Source organism: Stomoxys calcitrans, chromosome 2 (assembly GCF_963082655.1).
Source record: "Stomoxys calcitrans chromosome 2, idStoCalc2.1, whole genome shotgun sequence".
Lineage (NCBI taxonomy): Eukaryota > Metazoa > Arthropoda > Insecta > Diptera > Muscidae > Stomoxys > Stomoxys calcitrans.
Window position 1 is genome coordinate 135,424,664 of NC_081553.1, and position 19,675 is coordinate 135,444,338.

At 40.9% G+C, this 19,675-nt stretch overlaps 2 protein-coding genes across 4 annotated transcripts in view; one reads left to right on the forward strand and one right to left on the reverse strand.

Moving 5' to 3' along the window:
• LOC106082285 (protein timeless homolog) overlaps positions 1-19,675 on the reverse strand; it is a 960,087-nt gene that overhangs the window by 442,193 nt on the left and 498,219 nt on the right. The gene's annotated exons all lie outside the window — the stretch shown is intronic.
• The window catches only part of LOC106082284 (uncharacterized), a 290,022-nt gene that overhangs the window by 236,739 nt on the left and 33,608 nt on the right, over positions 1-19,675 (forward strand). For all 3 annotated transcript variants that reach the window (XM_059362475.1, XM_013244679.2, XM_059362474.1), the window contains 2 exons: positions 3,852-6,060; positions 17,328-19,187. In XM_059362475.1, coding sequence (XP_059218458.1) covers positions 3,852-6,060; positions 17,328-19,141 — 4,023 coding nt within the window. In that variant the 3' untranslated portion in view covers positions 19,142-19,187. The remainder of the gene's footprint in view (positions 1-3,851; positions 6,061-17,327; positions 19,188-19,675) is intronic.

The window sequence follows — 19,675 nt, forward strand, 5'->3', positions numbered from 1 at the left end:
AATTTAATGAGAAATCGGAAAAAGCAAGCAATCTTGTAAAATTAAATGATGAATGTATTATCGATATTTTTACAAAATCCATAATAAAAAATTGCATTAGAATTAAGAAAAAGGCAGAAGAAACAATAAAAATTATAACGCCAGGCTCTATTGTAATACAGAAATTTCATAAAACCAAAATGAAAACTACTTGTGGTCATAATATTTTTGTAGAAGGAACAAAATGGATTAAATACAAAAATTGTACTTTATACCTTAAAAATCAATCTTTTACAAATGTCGAAAACACTATTAAACACCATTATTTAAACCCTGAGTTTATTAAAGCTATACCATTTACAAATACAACCAAAGAAGAACTTACTATGGAAATATTGGACACAAAAAATGTCCAAAATAGAAACAAAATTGAAAAACATCAAAAAGTGTCAAATTACCATTATACATGTCTGTATTTGTTAATATCAATTATAATTATACTTATTTCATATCAAAGTGTAAAAAGATTTAAGTTAAATCTATCATCGACTCCGAGGACGGAGCCCGAAACAAGCGTTGGGGGAGTTACAGGGCCACCCACGCTGTCCGCAGAATTTTAATTCATTATGACTATGGATTTTTGCAGCATTAGCAAAAATCCATGATCAACGAAATTGTCGCAAATGGATTTTGTATATACAAAATCCATTTACCCCAACCAGCCACAGAGAAACAGAGATCAATGCAAATATCATTTGACCACCCATAGCGAGCCATAATGAAAACATATACTATGAAGAATTCATCAGCTAATTGTAAACATTTATTTATTAAGCTAGCGTTAAGGAAAATTTGAAATAAAGATTCAGATAGACTTGAAACTTACACAAGAGAAGTTTGTATCTAAAACTTATATACCCAGTGTATGAAAAGCGATTTAAACCCCCCAACTTTTGCCAATGGCTCTCTTGCAGGTATGTAGAGCAAGAGTTGCCTTTTGTGACCGTCCCAAAATGTTTGATTTGAAGTTCTATTTCCTGTCCAGCAAACCATCTAGGCAGAGCGCAGAATAGCTTTCAGTAAATGGAACTTTATCTCCTCCCAAGGAGAAAGGTGCCACTTGTTTCTCCTGCCGAAAAGAACTAGCTCCTTTTTAGACAGGTTCACTCCTAGACCACTTTGGGTAGCCCATTTCGTTGTCGTACGTAGGGCTCCCTGAAGTATATCCCTAAGAGTGCTGGGAAACTTTCCCCTAAACGTAATTGCTACGACATCTGCATACCACTTTACATCTTTTTCTTCCAGAGACATTAAAATATTCGTATTGTTATTGGCAATATTCAGGATTAGAGAAGACATTACACTTCCTTTAGGCGTTCTTCTACTAACCCATCTTTTTAAATCCACAGATCCCAAGCCTGCCGTACTGCGTCTTTTAGTAAGTAAGTTATTAATAAACTTTCGTTAAGGGCTGTTTCAGTGGACTTGCCCTTACTATATGCATGCTGTCGGCGAGACTGGCGATGTCCAGGGATGTGCCCTAAGATTTGTTTTTATCTACCTCTTCAGCGTAAAAGATGACAGACTAATGGACGAAAATCTTTGGCTTTCGTATGATAAGTTTTCCAGCTTTTGGAATGAAAACGGCGTTTGTGTCCTTTAATCTCACAGGTACATACGACATGTTGATACCAGCAGAGTATACATCCCTAAGCCAAGGAGACAGTCTCTTGGACACAGCAAGTAATTCAACCGGTGATACAACATCGGAGCTCGCCGACTGAAAACTTGTTATCGCCCAAAGGATTTTCAACCCAGGCACAACTTTCCTAACAACCTCAGATGAACCCATATCCGTGACAATCTCTTATGATGCCACGTTGCTCGTTGGAGAGTTTTCCGTGAAGTGGTAGGAGTCAATGAGTATTTTCAGTGTTTCCTCATTAGACATTGTCCATACATTCTCTGACTTCTGAATATATCCTACCGTCATAGGTTTCGAGGATAGCAACTTCTCTAGCCTAGAGGCATCAGATGTATTCTCCGAGTAGCTGCGAAATTCCATCAAGGATTTGTTCTGAGGCCTATTTAGCTCACCCTTGAATATATTTATAGCCCTTGTGGGTTTCGCACCATGGCGGTCACTGTTTGCCCCTTGGCTGGGCTCTACGACATACTAACAAAAGAGAGTCATTCAGAGCCTTCGTGATCCCCTCGACAATTACGTCTATGTCCTCCGCAGTTTCCACTTCCTTTTCTGGTCTAGAACGGGTAGTCGTGCAGAATTTGTGACGAAATTTATCCCAATCCGTTTTTTTCTGTTTAGCCGAGGGACCACTTCTGCAGTATTCTTCAGAAGGCTGCAACTAATATAACGATGATAAAAGAACCTGTGTTCAACACTTCCGATACAAAGGTAACATGCTGTACCTTTTGCTTGTTACTGGTTACAAAGATCGGTTTATTTCCTTTTATTGCGTCAATAAGTAACTCACCACTTTCGAACCGAACTTGCCCATATCTGCTGATGTGCATTGGCATCACATTCCACAATGAGGCTCTATTTCCTTGTAGAAGCGATTTCAACCAGCAAACTAAAGCTTAAAGGCGGCATCTCTGAATCATGTGCCATATAAAAGGAAACCTGAGAGTAATAAGACTTATTTATTTCAAGGCTGGCTCGTACTAAATCTACAGTGCTTAGCGAAGGAAAAAAAAATTTGCAAGTATACAGGCTCCATGTCTTTCATTCCCCGTACCCTTGAGTAGTTTAAATTCAGGCATGTTTAGTTCACGAACCATTCGATTTGCAGCGAAATTTTTTTCATTACAATTCGACTGTGGAGTGAGCCATAGGCCATCCTTAGTGAATATAGAAAAAATTTTCAAAATTATAACTTTTTACACAATCATTGAAGAACCAAAAGGTGGGGTTGTTAAGCAATTTCCTCCCAAACAACTTTTTTCACCCCATCATCATAATGTCGATGCTCTATGGCCGCTCCAGGGCCCCGAAAATGCTCAGACATTTTAATGGTTTTTGTACGTCTGTCGTCTTTCCCCTAAATAAACAACGGCAACTCAAACAAAACAAGATTTGAGGCAGAAATATCGTGTATGCATCTATCAAAGTGAAAGGGGAAAAGAAGAATACGACAATGTGATAGAGTGGGAATGGGAGTGGTGGTTGGAAGGAAATATGGGTTAGGAATTGGCGCACACATCTTAAGATGGTAATAAGCAAATACTATAAACAATGTAAACATGGTGTGGACGAATGGCGCACAATGTCCCCATATAAACCACATAGGATCACACGAACACACACACATACACACAGACATAATGCCGACTATAAGCAAACAACGCCGGAAAACCAAAAAGCCAAACAGCCATACAGGCAAAAAAGAAAATATGATCCAGATATCCCCTAAAGCGACATAACAAACACACTTCAGTTCATTCCACTCCAATGCATCCAGGAAGGACCAAGGGCGGCTCCAACCAAGTTGGGCACCAACTGGAGGGAGTTGGCCAAAAAGAGCGAAACGGTTGAGCATTAATTAAATTAGTGATAAATTTATCTCAGCTCTAAAGCTTCATTGTTTCTCCTCTTCTTTCGTACAAAACAAAAACAAAAACAAAAAAACAGAATTAAGTAGAACCCGGATGTCTAGGAAAAATCTTATTAAAGTGATGAGGGTGCTATGTGCGGAAGGGTGGGAACAGGATGTATGTAGCGACAGGGCCACAAATAATGGGGGTGTTGAGTGGTATGGTATGATGGCATGAAATATGAAACACTGTGACAGAGAGAAATTATGCTCCCATTTGTTACTATTAAATTAATTATTTTCTCAATTATTTTGCAGGTCATTAACTGCGGTGATTTGGATAGCTATCCCTTGCTGCAATACTTGGATTTGTCCTTTAGCCATGTGCATGAGATCGAAGACGATGCCATGGGTCGTTTGGAAGTACTGGAGATTTTATTGCTGGACCATAATAACCTCAAGAGAATACCTCAGAGTTTGCCGGTGGCATTGGAGCACTTGTTTTTGCAGCACAATGATATCATGGACATACAGGCACAATCCTTCCAGGGCCTGACCAGCCTGAAGACGCTGGATGTGTCGCACAACAAATTGTTGTATTTGCCCGACATAGCCTTGCCCAAATTGCAAACTCTAAACCTACAATCGGCCGAGATAAGGGGGATAAGTCAGGGGATAGTGCACACCCTGCCACGATTGAACGAGCTCTTGTTGGAAGATAACCCCATCAAATGCTCCGATCTTTTGGGTATAGCCGAATGGGCCAGCACCTGTCGTCTGAGAACCACCAAGGACGAAGAAGCAACCGATAACTCTGAAGATTTAGGCGATGACTCCATTGAGGGCCGTCCAAGAACAGATTTAAAGCAGCGTTACATGAAAATGTACAATTTCTACGAAAAATTCGGAGGCGAAAATTGCAAGGGACAAAATTTAAGTCTGCCTCAACCAATTTGTGCCGACGAGAAGCTATCACCGCGCCAGGAACTGCAGCAGCTGGATGGAAAAAAATTTAAGGATTCCTCAAAAGGGAAAAACTTTAATTTCAATTCCTTTATGGCGGCAGCCATTCCACTTCCCTCAAAAAAGGCTGTAAAAACTCTAACCGAACAACAACATCCCAATAAGACAGCTGCAGCAATTGGGGATGTTGCAGCATCACAAGCATTCGCAATGAAGGGCATGTCAGCCATGCAGCAGCCGAAAGCAATCTCAACAACTGCAATAGCATCCTCTGGCGAGGCATTTTCAAAAGCCTCCCCAGCTGAGGATAAGCCACAAGAACATTCGCTATCCACAAACGAAATGGGAACTATTGCTAAGGCCACATTTGCAGAAGATGAAGTCAAAGGAATAGCAACAGACGAAAAAGACCAACAACAGCCACAAGAGCAGACAAAGCAAAGCCAAAGACCTGCTGCTACGGCTGATTCGCCTAGTAACTTGGCAAATATGCTGCAGCATCGTGGGCAAAATGTTGTGGGAGTTAAACAAACATCAGATGGAAGTTTACAAAGTGCCAATCTTCCGGAAATATTAAAGCCAAAAGTGGCAGAAGCTATCATAAAAAATGAGGACAGCATCAACAAGAAACACAAAACGGAAATTTCAGAACAAAATCATGAAGAAGTTGTTGCAGACAACAACATGATGGGCGAAACACCAACGGCATGGCCAACGTCACCGTTACCGCCACAGAAAGCGACAACAGCAACATATGCATCGGCAATAAATTTCCAAAAACCAGAGACGGACACAACAACAATGCTAAACCTCTCGAAAGAAAAACTACAGCATGTGGAACACAAAGAAATTAAAACGAGAATTGGCCCAACAACAGAGATTAAATCTTTTGAAAACTCCATCAAGGCAACAACAGGATCATCGTCGTCAACATCACCACCATCACAAGGACTCACATCCATAGAAATGCCATATGAAACTCCCACGACCATAGACAATGCCAAAATGGCAACAAGAACAACAACCACCCTGACAAGTACCCGTAGCAACAATAGAGAGTTGCATCACTCAAGTACCAGCAGCAAAACGATTGTCAACAGTACAAAGGGCGGCAATGATAGCTCCCCTCTCAGTACCTCTCCTGCAATAGAAGAGCCCCGGGAAACTATGACTAAAGCAACAGCATCACTTCTAGATAAAGATTTAGCATCAAATAACACTGAAGAACACAACAACAACAATGCCAATAGTCCCACATACAAAAACAAAAACAACATGATGGCCCATACCAATGGTCAGAACAATAAAACGCTTGTCACATTACACATTACGACGCCAATTACGCCAAACAATGTTCTACATTCAAACGACGGCGACGGCGACAACGAGGAACACCCTCAACAGACTCACAAGCAACTGCAGCATCCTAACCCGTTCGAGCAACAGCATTTGCCAACGACAATGGCTGCAGCGACAGCAACACCGACTACATCCCCATCCGCACCAAGACCATTAGGGCACATTGATGTCAATGATGCCGAATGCATGCAATCAAAATCTGATGGTGAGTTTTTCTTTTTTGTTTTTCGCCTCCCTCTAAAAAACAGACAAGTTCCCCGCCCGGGGCTGTGTCGTTAAGGATATCTGGCAACCATCATTTGATATGCTGCTTTTTTTGTATTTGGCCTTTATCGATTTTTTCCTTGCTTACTCTTGTGTTCGAAATGCTCAATTTATGTGTGTTAGTGACACTTTGATGCACAAAAGTCTGCCATGGTCACTCCTCCTGCAGTGACTACGATGCTAACCATTATATATTGATTATTATTGTCACATCTACAACACAGCATCGGGGCATAGGATTATGTTACAAACAAGTTGATGGGAAGACAAATGAAGAGGGATGAAGAAATACTTTAAAAGTTAATGCTAATTTTATATCTCCGCCTCGAAACGGGTCAAATGTATGTTTACCACTTTCATAGCTTTAGTATATAAATGTCTAAAAACTCCTTTACTCACTCAAGTTTGGTTGTAACAATGCACTCAAGTTCAAAATTTCCAATCTATAGATCGACCCATAAAGAAGTAGAAACTAGTACCAAATGAAGCACTGAGGTCGTCTGCATGTTTTTTTTTCTCCCCCTATGTGTGAACTGGTCATTTGTACCAAATTTCAATATTCTAGCTCTCTTCATTAGCTGGGCACTAAGTCAAATAATGTTGCACTATTTTGAGCGATTTTGTACTTAGGTTAGGTTAGGTTTAAGTGGCAATCTGCCATCAGACTCACTTAGATGTTTTCGTCCATTGTGATACCACAGGAACAGAAGAAGGAAGATGCCTTCTAGTTCCTACCGTTAAACAATCCAAATCGCTTTAAACAGTCCAATAGCTTGTGAATGTTCACATCAGCTAAATGTAATCTAATGTGGAACTTCTTCTGACTGCTAGTACGGGATACACACACAGAAGGTATTCTGTAGTCTCTTCCTCTTCGATGTCTTCACAGCTTCTGCAAAGGTCGTTGTTGGCAACCTTCAGTCTGTCAGCTTGTTTTCCGATCATAACGGACCCAATGACTGAGACGTCTGTTCTAACCAATGATAGTAATGCGGTAGACCTCTTCAAATCTGAATTAGACCACATAGTTTTGGAATCCTCATAGCTTCCTCTTTTTGACCATCGTTGTTGTCCTTCGGTCCTGGTCCTGAAAACTTAGCTTACATATCGCTAGAGGCATACCCACAGACTCCAGTATCCCTGGAATGTGTAGGTAAATTCCTAGTCTCACAATTTTCTGGGATATCTCTGGAGCCCGGCATCCAGAACAGGTTTTGAAATATTCAGCCATCTCGTAGAGAGATTTGCGACAGTCGAGGGCAGTTTTTGTGTTCAGATATACGTTCTCCAGGGATTTAATGGCTGCCTGGCTGTCTGAAAAGGTATTAATGTCAATCGTTGTAATGACATTATATCTTGGCCATTCCACCACTTCCTTTTTTGCAAGGATTTCTGCTTGATACACACTGCAGTGGTCGAGTAACCTTTTCGATATGAACATTTCTAGATCTTTAGAGTACACCCCAAAGTCGGAATGTAGCATTAAATTCAGTGCATCAGATGGTGTCGTCCTCAGTGCGACTGTGCCATCCTTTAACAGTATGTGGACTTTTGAAACGTCGTCCACCAGACCACAACACCATATACCATTATGGGTCTGTTAACTGCAGTATATACCCAATGCATGACACGCAGTTTAAACCACAATTTTTTTCCAATGGCTCTCTTGCAAGTATTGGGTTGCCCAAAAAGTAATTGCGGATTTTTCATATAGTCGGCGTTGACAAATTTTTTCACAGCTTGTGACTCTGTAATTGCATTCTTTCTTCTGTCAGTTATCAGCTGTTACTTTTAGCTTGCTTTAGAAAAAAGTGTAAAAAAAAGTATATTTGATTAAAGTTCATTCTAAGTTTTATTAAAAATGCATTTACTTTCTTTTAAAAAAAACGCAATTACTTTTTGGGCAACCCAATATATAGGGCAAGAGTTTCCTCTCTTGCCTAAGTAATTAATAAACTTTCTTACGATAGAGTTGATGCTTAGAAACTCAAACTCCTTCATGATTGCCAGTTTTACATTACGGAAAATACCTTCAATGTCAAGAAATACCACCATTGCATATTCCTTGACAGCGGGAGAACCCCCTATGAAGCCGACTGGTTCGTGAAGGCCTGTTTCAATGGACATGCCTTTACTATATGCATGCTGCTGCCGCGACAGGCGATCTCCAAGGATCTTTGCCCTAAGATATGTTTCTTCCAACCTCTCAAGAGTCTTCATAAAGGATGACAGATTTATAGGACGAAAATCTTTCGCCTTCGTGTGGTAGGGTTTTCTTGCTTTCGGAGTGAAGATGACCTTCGTGTCCCTCCATTCCACAGATATATATGAAATTCCGATACAAGCAGAGTATATCTCCCTAAGCCAGGGAACCAGTCTACCAGGCAAAACAAGTAATTAAACCGGTGATACATCGTCAGGGCCAAGCGACCTAAAGAAGTCGAAACTTCTTATTGCCCAAAGGATTTTCAGTGACAACCTTTTCTGTCGCCACATTGTCCGTTGGAGAATTTCCCGGGAAATGTGTATCAACGAGTAGTTCTAGTGTTTCCTCACTAGACATTGTCCATACATTCTCAGACTTCTGAATATACCCCTCCGTAATAGGTCTCGAGGACAGAATCTTTCTTAGCCTAGAGGCTTCAGATGTATCCTCCATGGAGTTGCAGAATTCCACCCAGGATTTGTTTTGAGCCTTTCTAAGCTCGCCCTTACATTTTTTTAGCTTTCCTTCCCTATGGCGGTCGCATTTTGCCCCTTGGCTTGGCACTGGGGCATGCTGACACGAGCGAGTCATTCAGAGCCTTCGTGATCCAGTTGACCATTATGTCTATATCCTCCGTAGTTTCCACTTCCTTTTCTAGTCTAGAAGGGATGGACGTGCAAAATTTGTGCCGAAATTTAACCCAATCCGCCTTTCTTCTGTTTAGCCGAGGGACCACTATTTCAGTATTTGCTCCAAGGCTGAAACTAATATAACGATGATCAGAGAAGCTGTGGTCATCCAACACATCCCAGTCGCATATTCTTCCATTTATATCTTCCGATACGAAGGTAATATCTAGCTCCTTCTGCCTGTTCTTGGTAATAAAGATAGGTTTATCCCCTTTGTTACAAATCGCCAGATTGCAACTTATAGTATATTCAATAAGCAGCTCACCCTTTTCGTTGACATCCGAACTTCCCCCTATCTGGTGATGTGCATTAGCATCACTTCCTACAATGCGGCTTTTCTTCCCTACAGAAGCGGCTTCAACTAGCAACTTAAGGTTTGAAGGCGGCATCTCTGAATCGTGTTCCATATACAGGGAAGCCAGCCAGTAATGAGACTTGTTTATTTCAAAGCTAATAAATCTTGAGTGCGTAGCGACGGAAGAAGAAAATTATTTAGACTACCTTTTGCAATAATACAGGCTCTGTATCTTCCATTCCCAGTACATTTGAATAGTTAAAATCGCGGGACCATTCCTCCACGAACCATTCCTCCATACACCCATGGTTCCTGGATAAGAACCACGTCAAATCCCCCTGCCATCAGGAGGACCTTTAGTGCCGCCGAAGCGGCCTTACAATGGTGAAATTTTATCTGTAGAAACCGGACCATAGTCAGAATTCAGAACTTCCACCACTGTTGTGTTAGCCTCGCCTTCTGACTCCACCAGAAGTTCATCCTTACAAGATTCGTTAGAACTTGTCAAGATGAGCTTCCGTACGCATCCAGGGACAGGTGAGAAAGCTGTGGAACCACTCTTCCTCAGGACACTGGGAACTTGCGGTGTGGACGATTTCTCCTTAGATGCTTCACTAACTGCTGCTGTCGAAGTAATTTCTGAGTTCCGTGCTTGCCCGCTGGCCCACACCTTGAGCCCAGTCCAATTTTGCGGCCCACCCGCACAGGGTTTGTCGGGTCGCGTTTCGATGGCATCGATGGATTTTAAGTCTTCTGCAAACCGCCAGACTTTAGCGATATGGTCGATAGTTCCTCATGCAAGTGTTCAGCAACAACTGCTGAGTAGTCTCCTGATTCCCCAACCCCACCGCTTCTATAGACCTTCAGTTTCAACTTATTTAAACCGTTGTATACAACCCCTTAAGACTTGTTGAGGTCTACGAGACAGCCGGAATTTAGTACGAATACTTCATTTCTCCGGTCACCAACAGCCTCATCCAATCTACCAATCTTCCAGTCGGTGGTTGAAAGATTAGGATTACATTCTCTTAGTCTTCCGAGTATTGAGTATTGATGCGCCATTTGTCGGGAAGAAATATGTTCCTTTTTCTTTGCTCCTGCATAGACATCGTCTCCAGTATCATTCTGAATCGCAAAGACAAGCGGTTGAAAGACGCTACACAAGCCAAAAAGCCTACCTATTTCCAAATCCCTCAATGTAAACTACCGCCACGGTTCCCCATCCAATTAAAATTCATCAGTGCAAAAACAAGATACTTGGAAAGGCGGGAAACTCCAACCCAAAGATGGCCAGATACCCATAACGCATTTTCGTGGCACACATCTTTGCTGCAGAGATAAAAACTGTCGCGGTAACCAGTATCTTGGCGATCATCTTGCAGAGGGCAGGTTGTCCAGAGCCCATTTCTACACCAGATATCCTTAGATGGGTACAGACTTTAACACCGCTGTAAACATTCAGTGTAACGTCCTCGTCCTAAGCCCACAAATCTTTTTAATCGAGTTGCGACGGTTACAGAGCGCATTCAGAAGCCTTTTAACCCTTTCCTCAACGTTCCTTCACACATACTACGGCAATTCTACAGTGTTAAGGAAAAGTCCCCTAAAAACATCCAGCTTTCGCCCCGTTGTGAAAATTAATCTTAAGGGGATCCTAAGGGGATCGTATGGCGCATGGTCCTGCCCTTTGCAGCTTAGCAGGCAGTTTTCCATACGATCCCGCCGACTTGGAGGATTTACCTGACTTCCATATCCACATTCACGATTCCGGCAATGCTTTGTATCTGAGAAACATCGATATGGTTCGAGTACATCGAACATCTGACCAGACGTAGCGCAGAGCTTGACTCCGTTCAGGTTCATTCGGCTTTTAGAAAGCACCCTAGAACCTACTAAATGTAATGGTTAGTAGTTTATAATATGCAGTTAGACAAGAACAAGAACTTTAAAGTATTAAACAAATAAAATCTTTTTTTCCGTAAGCAGGATCACAAAACGTTTTGCTTGCACATGGTTTCAGGGAAATAATTATTTTCTAATGGTTTCACTGCTGCGTCAAGTTAGGAGTTATCAAAATCACAACTATTTCATTGTTTATTTTGATTCTAAAACAAAATTACTAACTAACCTGGGTTTGAAATTATCCAAATTACCTGAAATGAAAGAAAATATTTTATGAACAAATTTGTCAAGAACTTAAAAGAGTTTATTAACAAAATCAGACAGTATGAATAAAACAATTCCACATGATGGTATTAGGAGATTAGTCGTTTAATCAGAGGCCAACGGATGACAGTTAGTCATAAGGTGCGGGTTGTGAACACACCAACATTATGTGGCCCAATCTAGACTTCATAAGGATTATCGCTTTGCTGTCGCGGGGATCACAGTGGTCCATACGGCGAAACAATTGCAAATATGTCCACATCTTTTTATACCCACCACTGTAGGATGGGGGGTATATTCATTTAGTCATTCCGTTTGCAACACATCGAAATATCAATTTCCGACCCTACAAAGTATATATATTTCGGATCGTGGTAAAATTCTAAGACGATATAACGATGTCCGTGTGTCTGTCCGTCTGCCCGTCTATCCATCTGTCCGTTCGTCTGTTGTAATCACTCTAGAGCCTTCAAAAGTTCTTGAACGGGCCAAATCGGACCTTATTTGGATATAGCTGCTATATAGACCGATTTTCCGATAAAGGGTCTAATGCCCATAAAAACTTTATTTTTCCATCCGATTTTGCTGAAATTTGAAACAGTGAGTAATTTAAGGCTTCCCGATAACTGATCCAAATATGGTTCACATCGGACTATATTTAGATATAGCTGTCATATAGACCGATTTCCCGAAAAAGGGTCTGAAGCCCATAAAAGCTTTATTTATTACCCCAGTTTTAAGCCTCCCAATATCCGACCCAAGTATGGTACAGATAGGACTATATTTAGATACAGCTGTCATATAGACCGATCTGCCGATAATGGGTCTGAAGCCCATTAACGCTTTATTTTTCCATTTGATTTTGCTGAAATTTGAAACAGTGAAATATTTTTTGCATCCTGATACCCGACCTAAATATGGTTCAGATCGGACTATATTTAGATATAGCTGTCATATAGACCGATCTCCCGATAAAGGGTCGGAAGCCCATAAAAGCTTTATTTATTACCCGATTTCCCTGAAATTTGAAACAGTGAGTAGGTTAAGACCTCCCAACATCCGACCTAAATATGGTTCAGATCGGACTATATTTAGATATAGCTGCCATATAGACCGATCTGCCGATAAGGGACTGAAGCCCATAAAAGCTTTATTTATTACCCGATTTCGCTGAAATTTGAAACAGTGAGTTTTTCTGAGCCTCACGATATTCGACCTTATATGGTTCAGATAGGTTTATAATTGGATATATCTGCCAAAAAACTAAAAATTTCGTCTATAAAATTCAATAGTGACATATATATTAGACCACACAATGTCCGTGCCGATTTTGCATTAAAAATTTTAATTAAATTTTTAAGCTGCATTATACAAATTTGACGCAAATTTTGCCATTTTTATATATTCTCCAGAGTCATAAATGATGCAAATCGGTTCAGTTAATCGTTTGATCAACTGGAGAAATGGAAAGTGGTCAACTTTGACAACAACTGTATCTCACCATATGCTAAAGTTATTGACCAACAACGTCTTTTTCCTGAAAGCCTATGTCCTGCTTTACAGGTAGAAAGTTTTATCGCCGTTTGGACGACTATGATTTCGCTTGAACAGATGTCTTAGACTCTGCGTTTGTCATGAGACATCGCTGTGGGATCGGAAAACATGGATTTTTAAAGCGATCTGAATTCTTCGATAGTAGGAATAAGAAGACATTTTCCTTCTCTTGTTCCTGTGGTATCACTTATGACGAAAACATCTATGTGAGGCTGGCTGTAGACTGACACCTAACCTTACCTAGCCTAACCTAGTTCAAAGAAGTTAAAAACAGAATACTAACAGGTAAACATCGTCAAGTCTTTGGAACTCAACTCCTACATGGACATATAGGATGTACAAGTATATTATTTTATTTGAATATCCTTCACCACAGGATAGGTGGATAGAAATCAAGTCATTCCATTTGAAGCACCTGGAAATATTGATTAGCGGCCCTTAAGTGTAAATATATATTCATGATCGTCTTGACATGTCGAACGAATAATGATATCAGCTCGAAATTTTGCACAGAGACTTCTTATTGAAGTAGGTTTTTAGGGATAGCGACTCCGATTTGGAAATTGGTCATATATAGAGCGGTCCCAGGGTTTAAGTTCTTAAGCTCCTATAAGTCCCAATTGTGATCAGACAAGTTGAAATTTTAACGAAGTATATTGTAAAGAGTCTTCAACTTTAATGGTTAGTAGCGCCCGAATCGGTTTATAACCTGATATACATCCTATATAAACTAATATCCCATTACTTCTACGGACCTTGAAAGCTTCAAGTTTTGCCAGTTTTGGCAGAAATTTGGTACATAAAGTACACATATGCCCTTCAAGTTCTAAGTTTATTTAAATGGTAAATTTTACCAGAATCTATAATGATTGTTCCTCAAGTTTCGGTCCGGTCGAGATAAGCACACGTCTACTTTCTATCTGATTTAGAAAAGAATTCTTATAGCCTTCGGCGTATGATGGCTACAAATTGAAATACTGATCTACGACCCCATACGTCCGATCGTATGTCTGTCTGTCGAAATCATGAAATCGAACCAATAAAAAAAATTCACTTGCAATTTTGCACAGATTCTTGTTATTGATGTAGGTCATTGAGGGATTGCTAATGGGCCATGTGGGTTCAGATTTGGATACAGATAGCATATAAAATAGTCCTTCGAATGGACTTAATGGCCTTTAAGAAGCCCCAATTATTATCCCAGTTGGCTAAAATTTTTCATCTAGTGTTTTTCATGACTATTTACATCCGCGCAGAGTACGATTTATAACCTGATATAGCTTCCATAGAAACCGATCTCTCGTTTTTACTTCTTGAGGTCGTAATAGGCGCAACTGTCCCTCGATTTGGCTGAAAGTTGTGTTTATTTCGACTTCTCAAAACCTTACTAAGTACGGTTCAAATCGGTCTATAACCAGATATAGCTCTCATATAAAACGATCTCCCGATCCGTCAGGAGCTCGTCAGATCCGAAGAAGCTTGAATTATTGGCTGATTTGTCATACATTTGTTTACGTTAGAGCACATGTAGCCTTCAACTAAGTTCACTTGTGAGATTTTTAATATAACCCATGTTGGTTGATTCCAAAGATATGGCACTTCTTTCGCAGTATTTCTGAAAGGGCATTATGCATTGATCAAAAACAAATAAAATCAGAAGTACCAAATTCTGGGCTATATGGCATGTTAGTCCTTACTTCCCATTCTTTGTTATACCCACCACGACAGAATGAGGGGTTTACTTTTCTAGTCATTCCGTTTGTCACACCTCGAGATATTGATCTACGACCCCATAATATGTTCTTGAACGTCTTGACATTCTAAGTTGATTTAGCCATGTCCGTCTGTCTGTGAAAATCAAGATAACGGTGGAACCCGCTTCGTGAAATTTTGCACAGATACTTGTTTTTGATGTAGGTCGTTAAGGATTGCAAATGGGCCATACCAATTCAAATTTGAATATAGCTCCCATATAAAGTGGTCCTTCGACTTGATTTCTTCAGCTCCTATAAACCGTAATTATTAACCGATTGAGTTGAAATTTTCCACAGTTTTCCGTTACAAATTCCAACAATCGAGCCAAGTATAGTCTGAATCAGTCTATATCCTGATATAACTCCCTTATAAACCATTCTCACGATTTGATATCTTGCGTCCCTAAAAGCTGCAGTTGTTATCCGATTGAGCTGACATTTTGCTCGTAGGTCCAAATCGGTGTATAACCTGATATAGCTCCAATGTAAACCGATCTCCTGATTTGACATCTCAAAGCCCTAGAAGCCTCAATTTTTATCCGATGGGCTGAAATTTTGTACGTAGTTTCCTGTTACGACTTTCAACAATCGTGTCACGTACGTTCCAATTCCTTTGTGCAAACTTTTAGAAGAATCCACGGTGGAGGGTTCCCAAGATTCGACCCGGCTGAACTTAGCACGCTTTTACTTGTTTTCCAAATATTTTCGAGCGTCTTTGCAAAATGCTAGTGATACACAATACTCTTTTGAACTCACCAAATACAGGGTGATATTTTAGATATTATCTTTTTTGCTTCAATGGCTGAAACAGCTCACGCACGTTTCGTGGTTTGTTTCACTACCAAACATCTTCATTTTGGTTTAAAATTTAACCATAAACCGGCATACAAACGGACAACCCTTGCAAATTATTGAATTTTATTATGAAAATGCGTGCTCTGTTAAGAAAGTTTATCGCGTGCTACCCATTCTTATTTTTGCTCAATGGGTACTTAAATAAGCAGAATTGTCGATTTTAGAGTGAAGATCAGCCAGAAGCATTGCAAGATTTACCAATGCATCCAGAAAAAGCCACAGTTTGGTGCGGTTTAAGGGCTGGTGACATCATTGGACCGTACTTCTTCAAAGATGATGCGAATCGGAACGTAACTGTGAATGGTGAGCGCTATCGTGAAATGATATCCAACTTTTTTTTGCCCAGATTGTGCGATTTAACGCCTTTAAACTATTTTTTGTGGAACTATGTTATAGCTCATGTCTATACAGACAAGCCCGCTTCAATTGACGCATTGGAAGACAACATTGATTTATTCGTGAGATACCGGCCGAAATGTTGGAAAGAGTTGCCAAAATTGGACTAAGCGGATGGACCATTTGAGGCGTAGTCACGGTCAACATTTGCATGAAATAATCCTCAAATATTAAATTCTATGGACCATACTATCGATTCAAATAAAGATTTCATGGATTTTTCTAAATATTATGTGTTTTTGTTTGAAAAACTTTCCTATATCTTAACAAAAACCCGTTATTAACCATTACTTCGGTAGAATGGCGTTAATTTTGTTGGTTGGCCGAGCTTTACACATGACTTTTTGAGCTTGGGTACATAATCGTAATGACAAAGTGAACATTTACCATTGCAATGACCATTTGTTTCTTACAAATTTATGAAAAAAGCTTATCTTGGCTTTTCTAGACACTACCACTCCAAATGGCTGCATTGCAATCTGTTTGACCATATTAAATAATACGTGCTTGGATTTTATTACGGACATACCCATCAATATGGCTAAACATAAATGGAATTTTCTAGCTTGCTCAAATAGAAAAGAAAACAAAAATCGTATAGCATATAAAGAAAAAAAAACAATTTTCTGCTGAATGCACTGGCCCACTTTCGACAATGTACACTGACAGAAAGGGACTGAAGATGTCAAAGAGGAGATGTCGCATGAAAAAGAAGCATTTTAATGTCCATGCATAATGATTTCAGGCCACATCATTGAATCTTGTGGGCGTCATAGGAACTATGACGTTGAACTAAGTTTTGATGCCGCATTGGAGCGGGAGTGGGGAACAAAAGTAACACAAACATGGCAAACAAGCAAAAATCTAATCTTAAAAATGCAAATAACATAAAATCCTGCAACAACTGTGCTCTTGGTTCCCCCCAGAACTACAGTCGGCGTTTGTCCAAACTACATGCATACACACAATGAACAAAATTGTAAGACATCTAATAAAAATCTCGACAGTCATTTAAATGACAATTTACAACTACTCGGCCGGTCAGAGAGGGTGGGGAGGATGTGGGAATCTGGTCATTTGCCCTTAGCATACACCCAGAGCCCGTCATCTGGATTGAGCCAAGTGAAAACAAACAAACCCAGATACGGAGTTGTTAAACACCCCTGCTAGGGGGATGGGAAGCAAGACATTTTCATAAATTTTATTTGAGAATAAATGTAAATTAAAATTTTTATGATTTTTACAAAATATTAATATTTCTGTTTGTGTTTGTTTTGATTCTTCCAAACCTAGGATGCACTTCCGCCAGACCACAAAGACAAGACAAGGAGAATGTCATTGGTAGCATGCCAACTGCTGGAAAGGAGATGACAACGACAGCAACAACAGGGCCAGTAACAACTACAATTGGCATAGAGACAATGAGGGCAACAGAGGGAACAGGAGCAGCTGCTGAAACAACATTACCAGCAACCACAACAGTTTCTGTAGCAGCAACAGCAGGGACAGTAGCTGCAGCCTCATCTGCAGCCGCACACAAACATGAGCCGCTGCAATTGCACATCAAAGACCGACACTTGATAGGCACACCATTGCTAATGCACAAAGGCGACAATCTCATGGTGGCCACTGATGAACTCATAAAAGCCAGCCCACAGGATAACGGCAGACGACAGCCGCAGCAGCAACAACAACAGCCAACTACGACACCAGCAACAGGACCACAAGCGGATGTAGTTTATGCAGCCAAAAGTAAGCAAAAGATTTTGGAGAGCAGCCAAATAAAAACAAAGACAACACCCAAGATAGGCGACTTGAGCATCCAACAACAGCAGCATAGTCGCCATGAGCCTTACGAGCACAAAGGGGAGACCGTAAAGGCAAAGGATTACTTGTCGTCGTCGCCATATTCCAAGAAGACCCACGAAGATCCGAAAACAAAAAAGCCCTCATTGATTATGAAGAAAATGACCATTGTTACCAAACAGCATGAGCTGCTCGCCACAAGCTCCACACACACGCCTGAGGCGTCAGCAGAGGCCGGGGAAAATGAGGTACATCGCCAGCAGATAGAGTTTGTCGAAAGACACTATCAGGAATTAAAGCCGCTGCATCTTGGCCCCGACAGTATGAGGGAGCCCGCCTCAGTAACGGCCAGTCATCCAAGGCACAGCACTGTCAATACGCCCATAAATAAACAGGCACACTTGGTGCAGGAGCCACAGACCTTCCAGCACGAACACGAACTGTTGATGCAGCAGATACTCCATGATGAGCAGCAGCAGCATGAGAAGGCCTCACAATCAGAACAGTGGTCCGATTTGCGTAAGGCAAGCAACAAAGAAAACCATCCCGGCTTAATTGTACTCGTATCATCAGGTCTATTTGTGGTTCTCCTGCTGGGTCTAATGCATGTCTATCGCTGTGATGTTCCCTGGCGTCGTTCCTCGCCGACCCATCATTTAAGACCCCATCAACGGCATCACAGCTCATTGGACGATGATGTCCACAGTTTCCTCAGTTACAGTGAAGGCATGCAGAAGTGGCATCACAGCACTCGCCAGGAGGCACCCTACAGTTCGCCGCTGCACAATCTTCACGTAAGAGAGCTGCAAAAAACTTCGGCCATCGAAAAAGCAGCCACATTCAAAACATCAGCCTCATATGCCACCTCCAGCAATTGTAATCGCACTCACATTCTACCACGCACCAACTCCCAGTCATCCAATAACACAACAAGAACAACATCGCCTTCCTCTTCGGCCATTTTGGATGATGAAACATTTTACATTGAAATGACTCCACCTGCAGGACAATTTGCCCAAGCTCTGCAATCAGAACTTTTACCCATGGAACTGCTGAACATGGCCCAGACCAAATCGGGTGAAATCAAAGAGACTTCAGCAGATTTGCAAACCTCACTGGAAGACGATTTCGTCGAGTATGCGGTATCGAGCAGAACACATCAGACGACTCCTTATAAGCCGACAACAACACCCACGACGATGTCGTTGTCCCGCAGTGAATTGTTGTCATCAGCGTCAGCATCGTCCACCTACAACAGCCAGAAACCGCTGTACACTTCGAGAAAGTTTGGTTTGTGGTGACAAACATTGCTGCAGCGCCAACAACAATACGCACCATTTCAATAAGGTAAAGTCCTAATATCAACTGCAAAAGTTAAGTTAAGAAGACTCGTTGATAGCCCATATGTGGTTATTTCAATTCCAAATGTTGACAAACGTATTCTCTTCCTAATCAGCAGCAGCAGAAGACTTCTCCCATGTCACGATTCAGCCAAATGATAAGGGGTATTTGTTTATGTAAACGAATCCGAAGAGAGTTTCGGAAAGCGAGAAATGAAATACAAAGAGCGCTGCTTTAGAATTTTCTGAGCAGGTGATTCCTTTCATTCCAACAATACGAACTAGCTTAGATTCTTATTGTATTTTAAGAAGCTTTACTTACTCAATGGGGGAAAGAAGCCCATAGACTACACCTTATAGATGGGCCGCACATAAATTCCTGTGCCTGCCAGTGTAAAAACTTCGTGTGGCTTCTTTCGGCTGACTCTACTTCAAAACCTTTTCATTTATTTGATGTTTGATGACACAAACACAGTTTGGTCCTTTCAAGAGTGG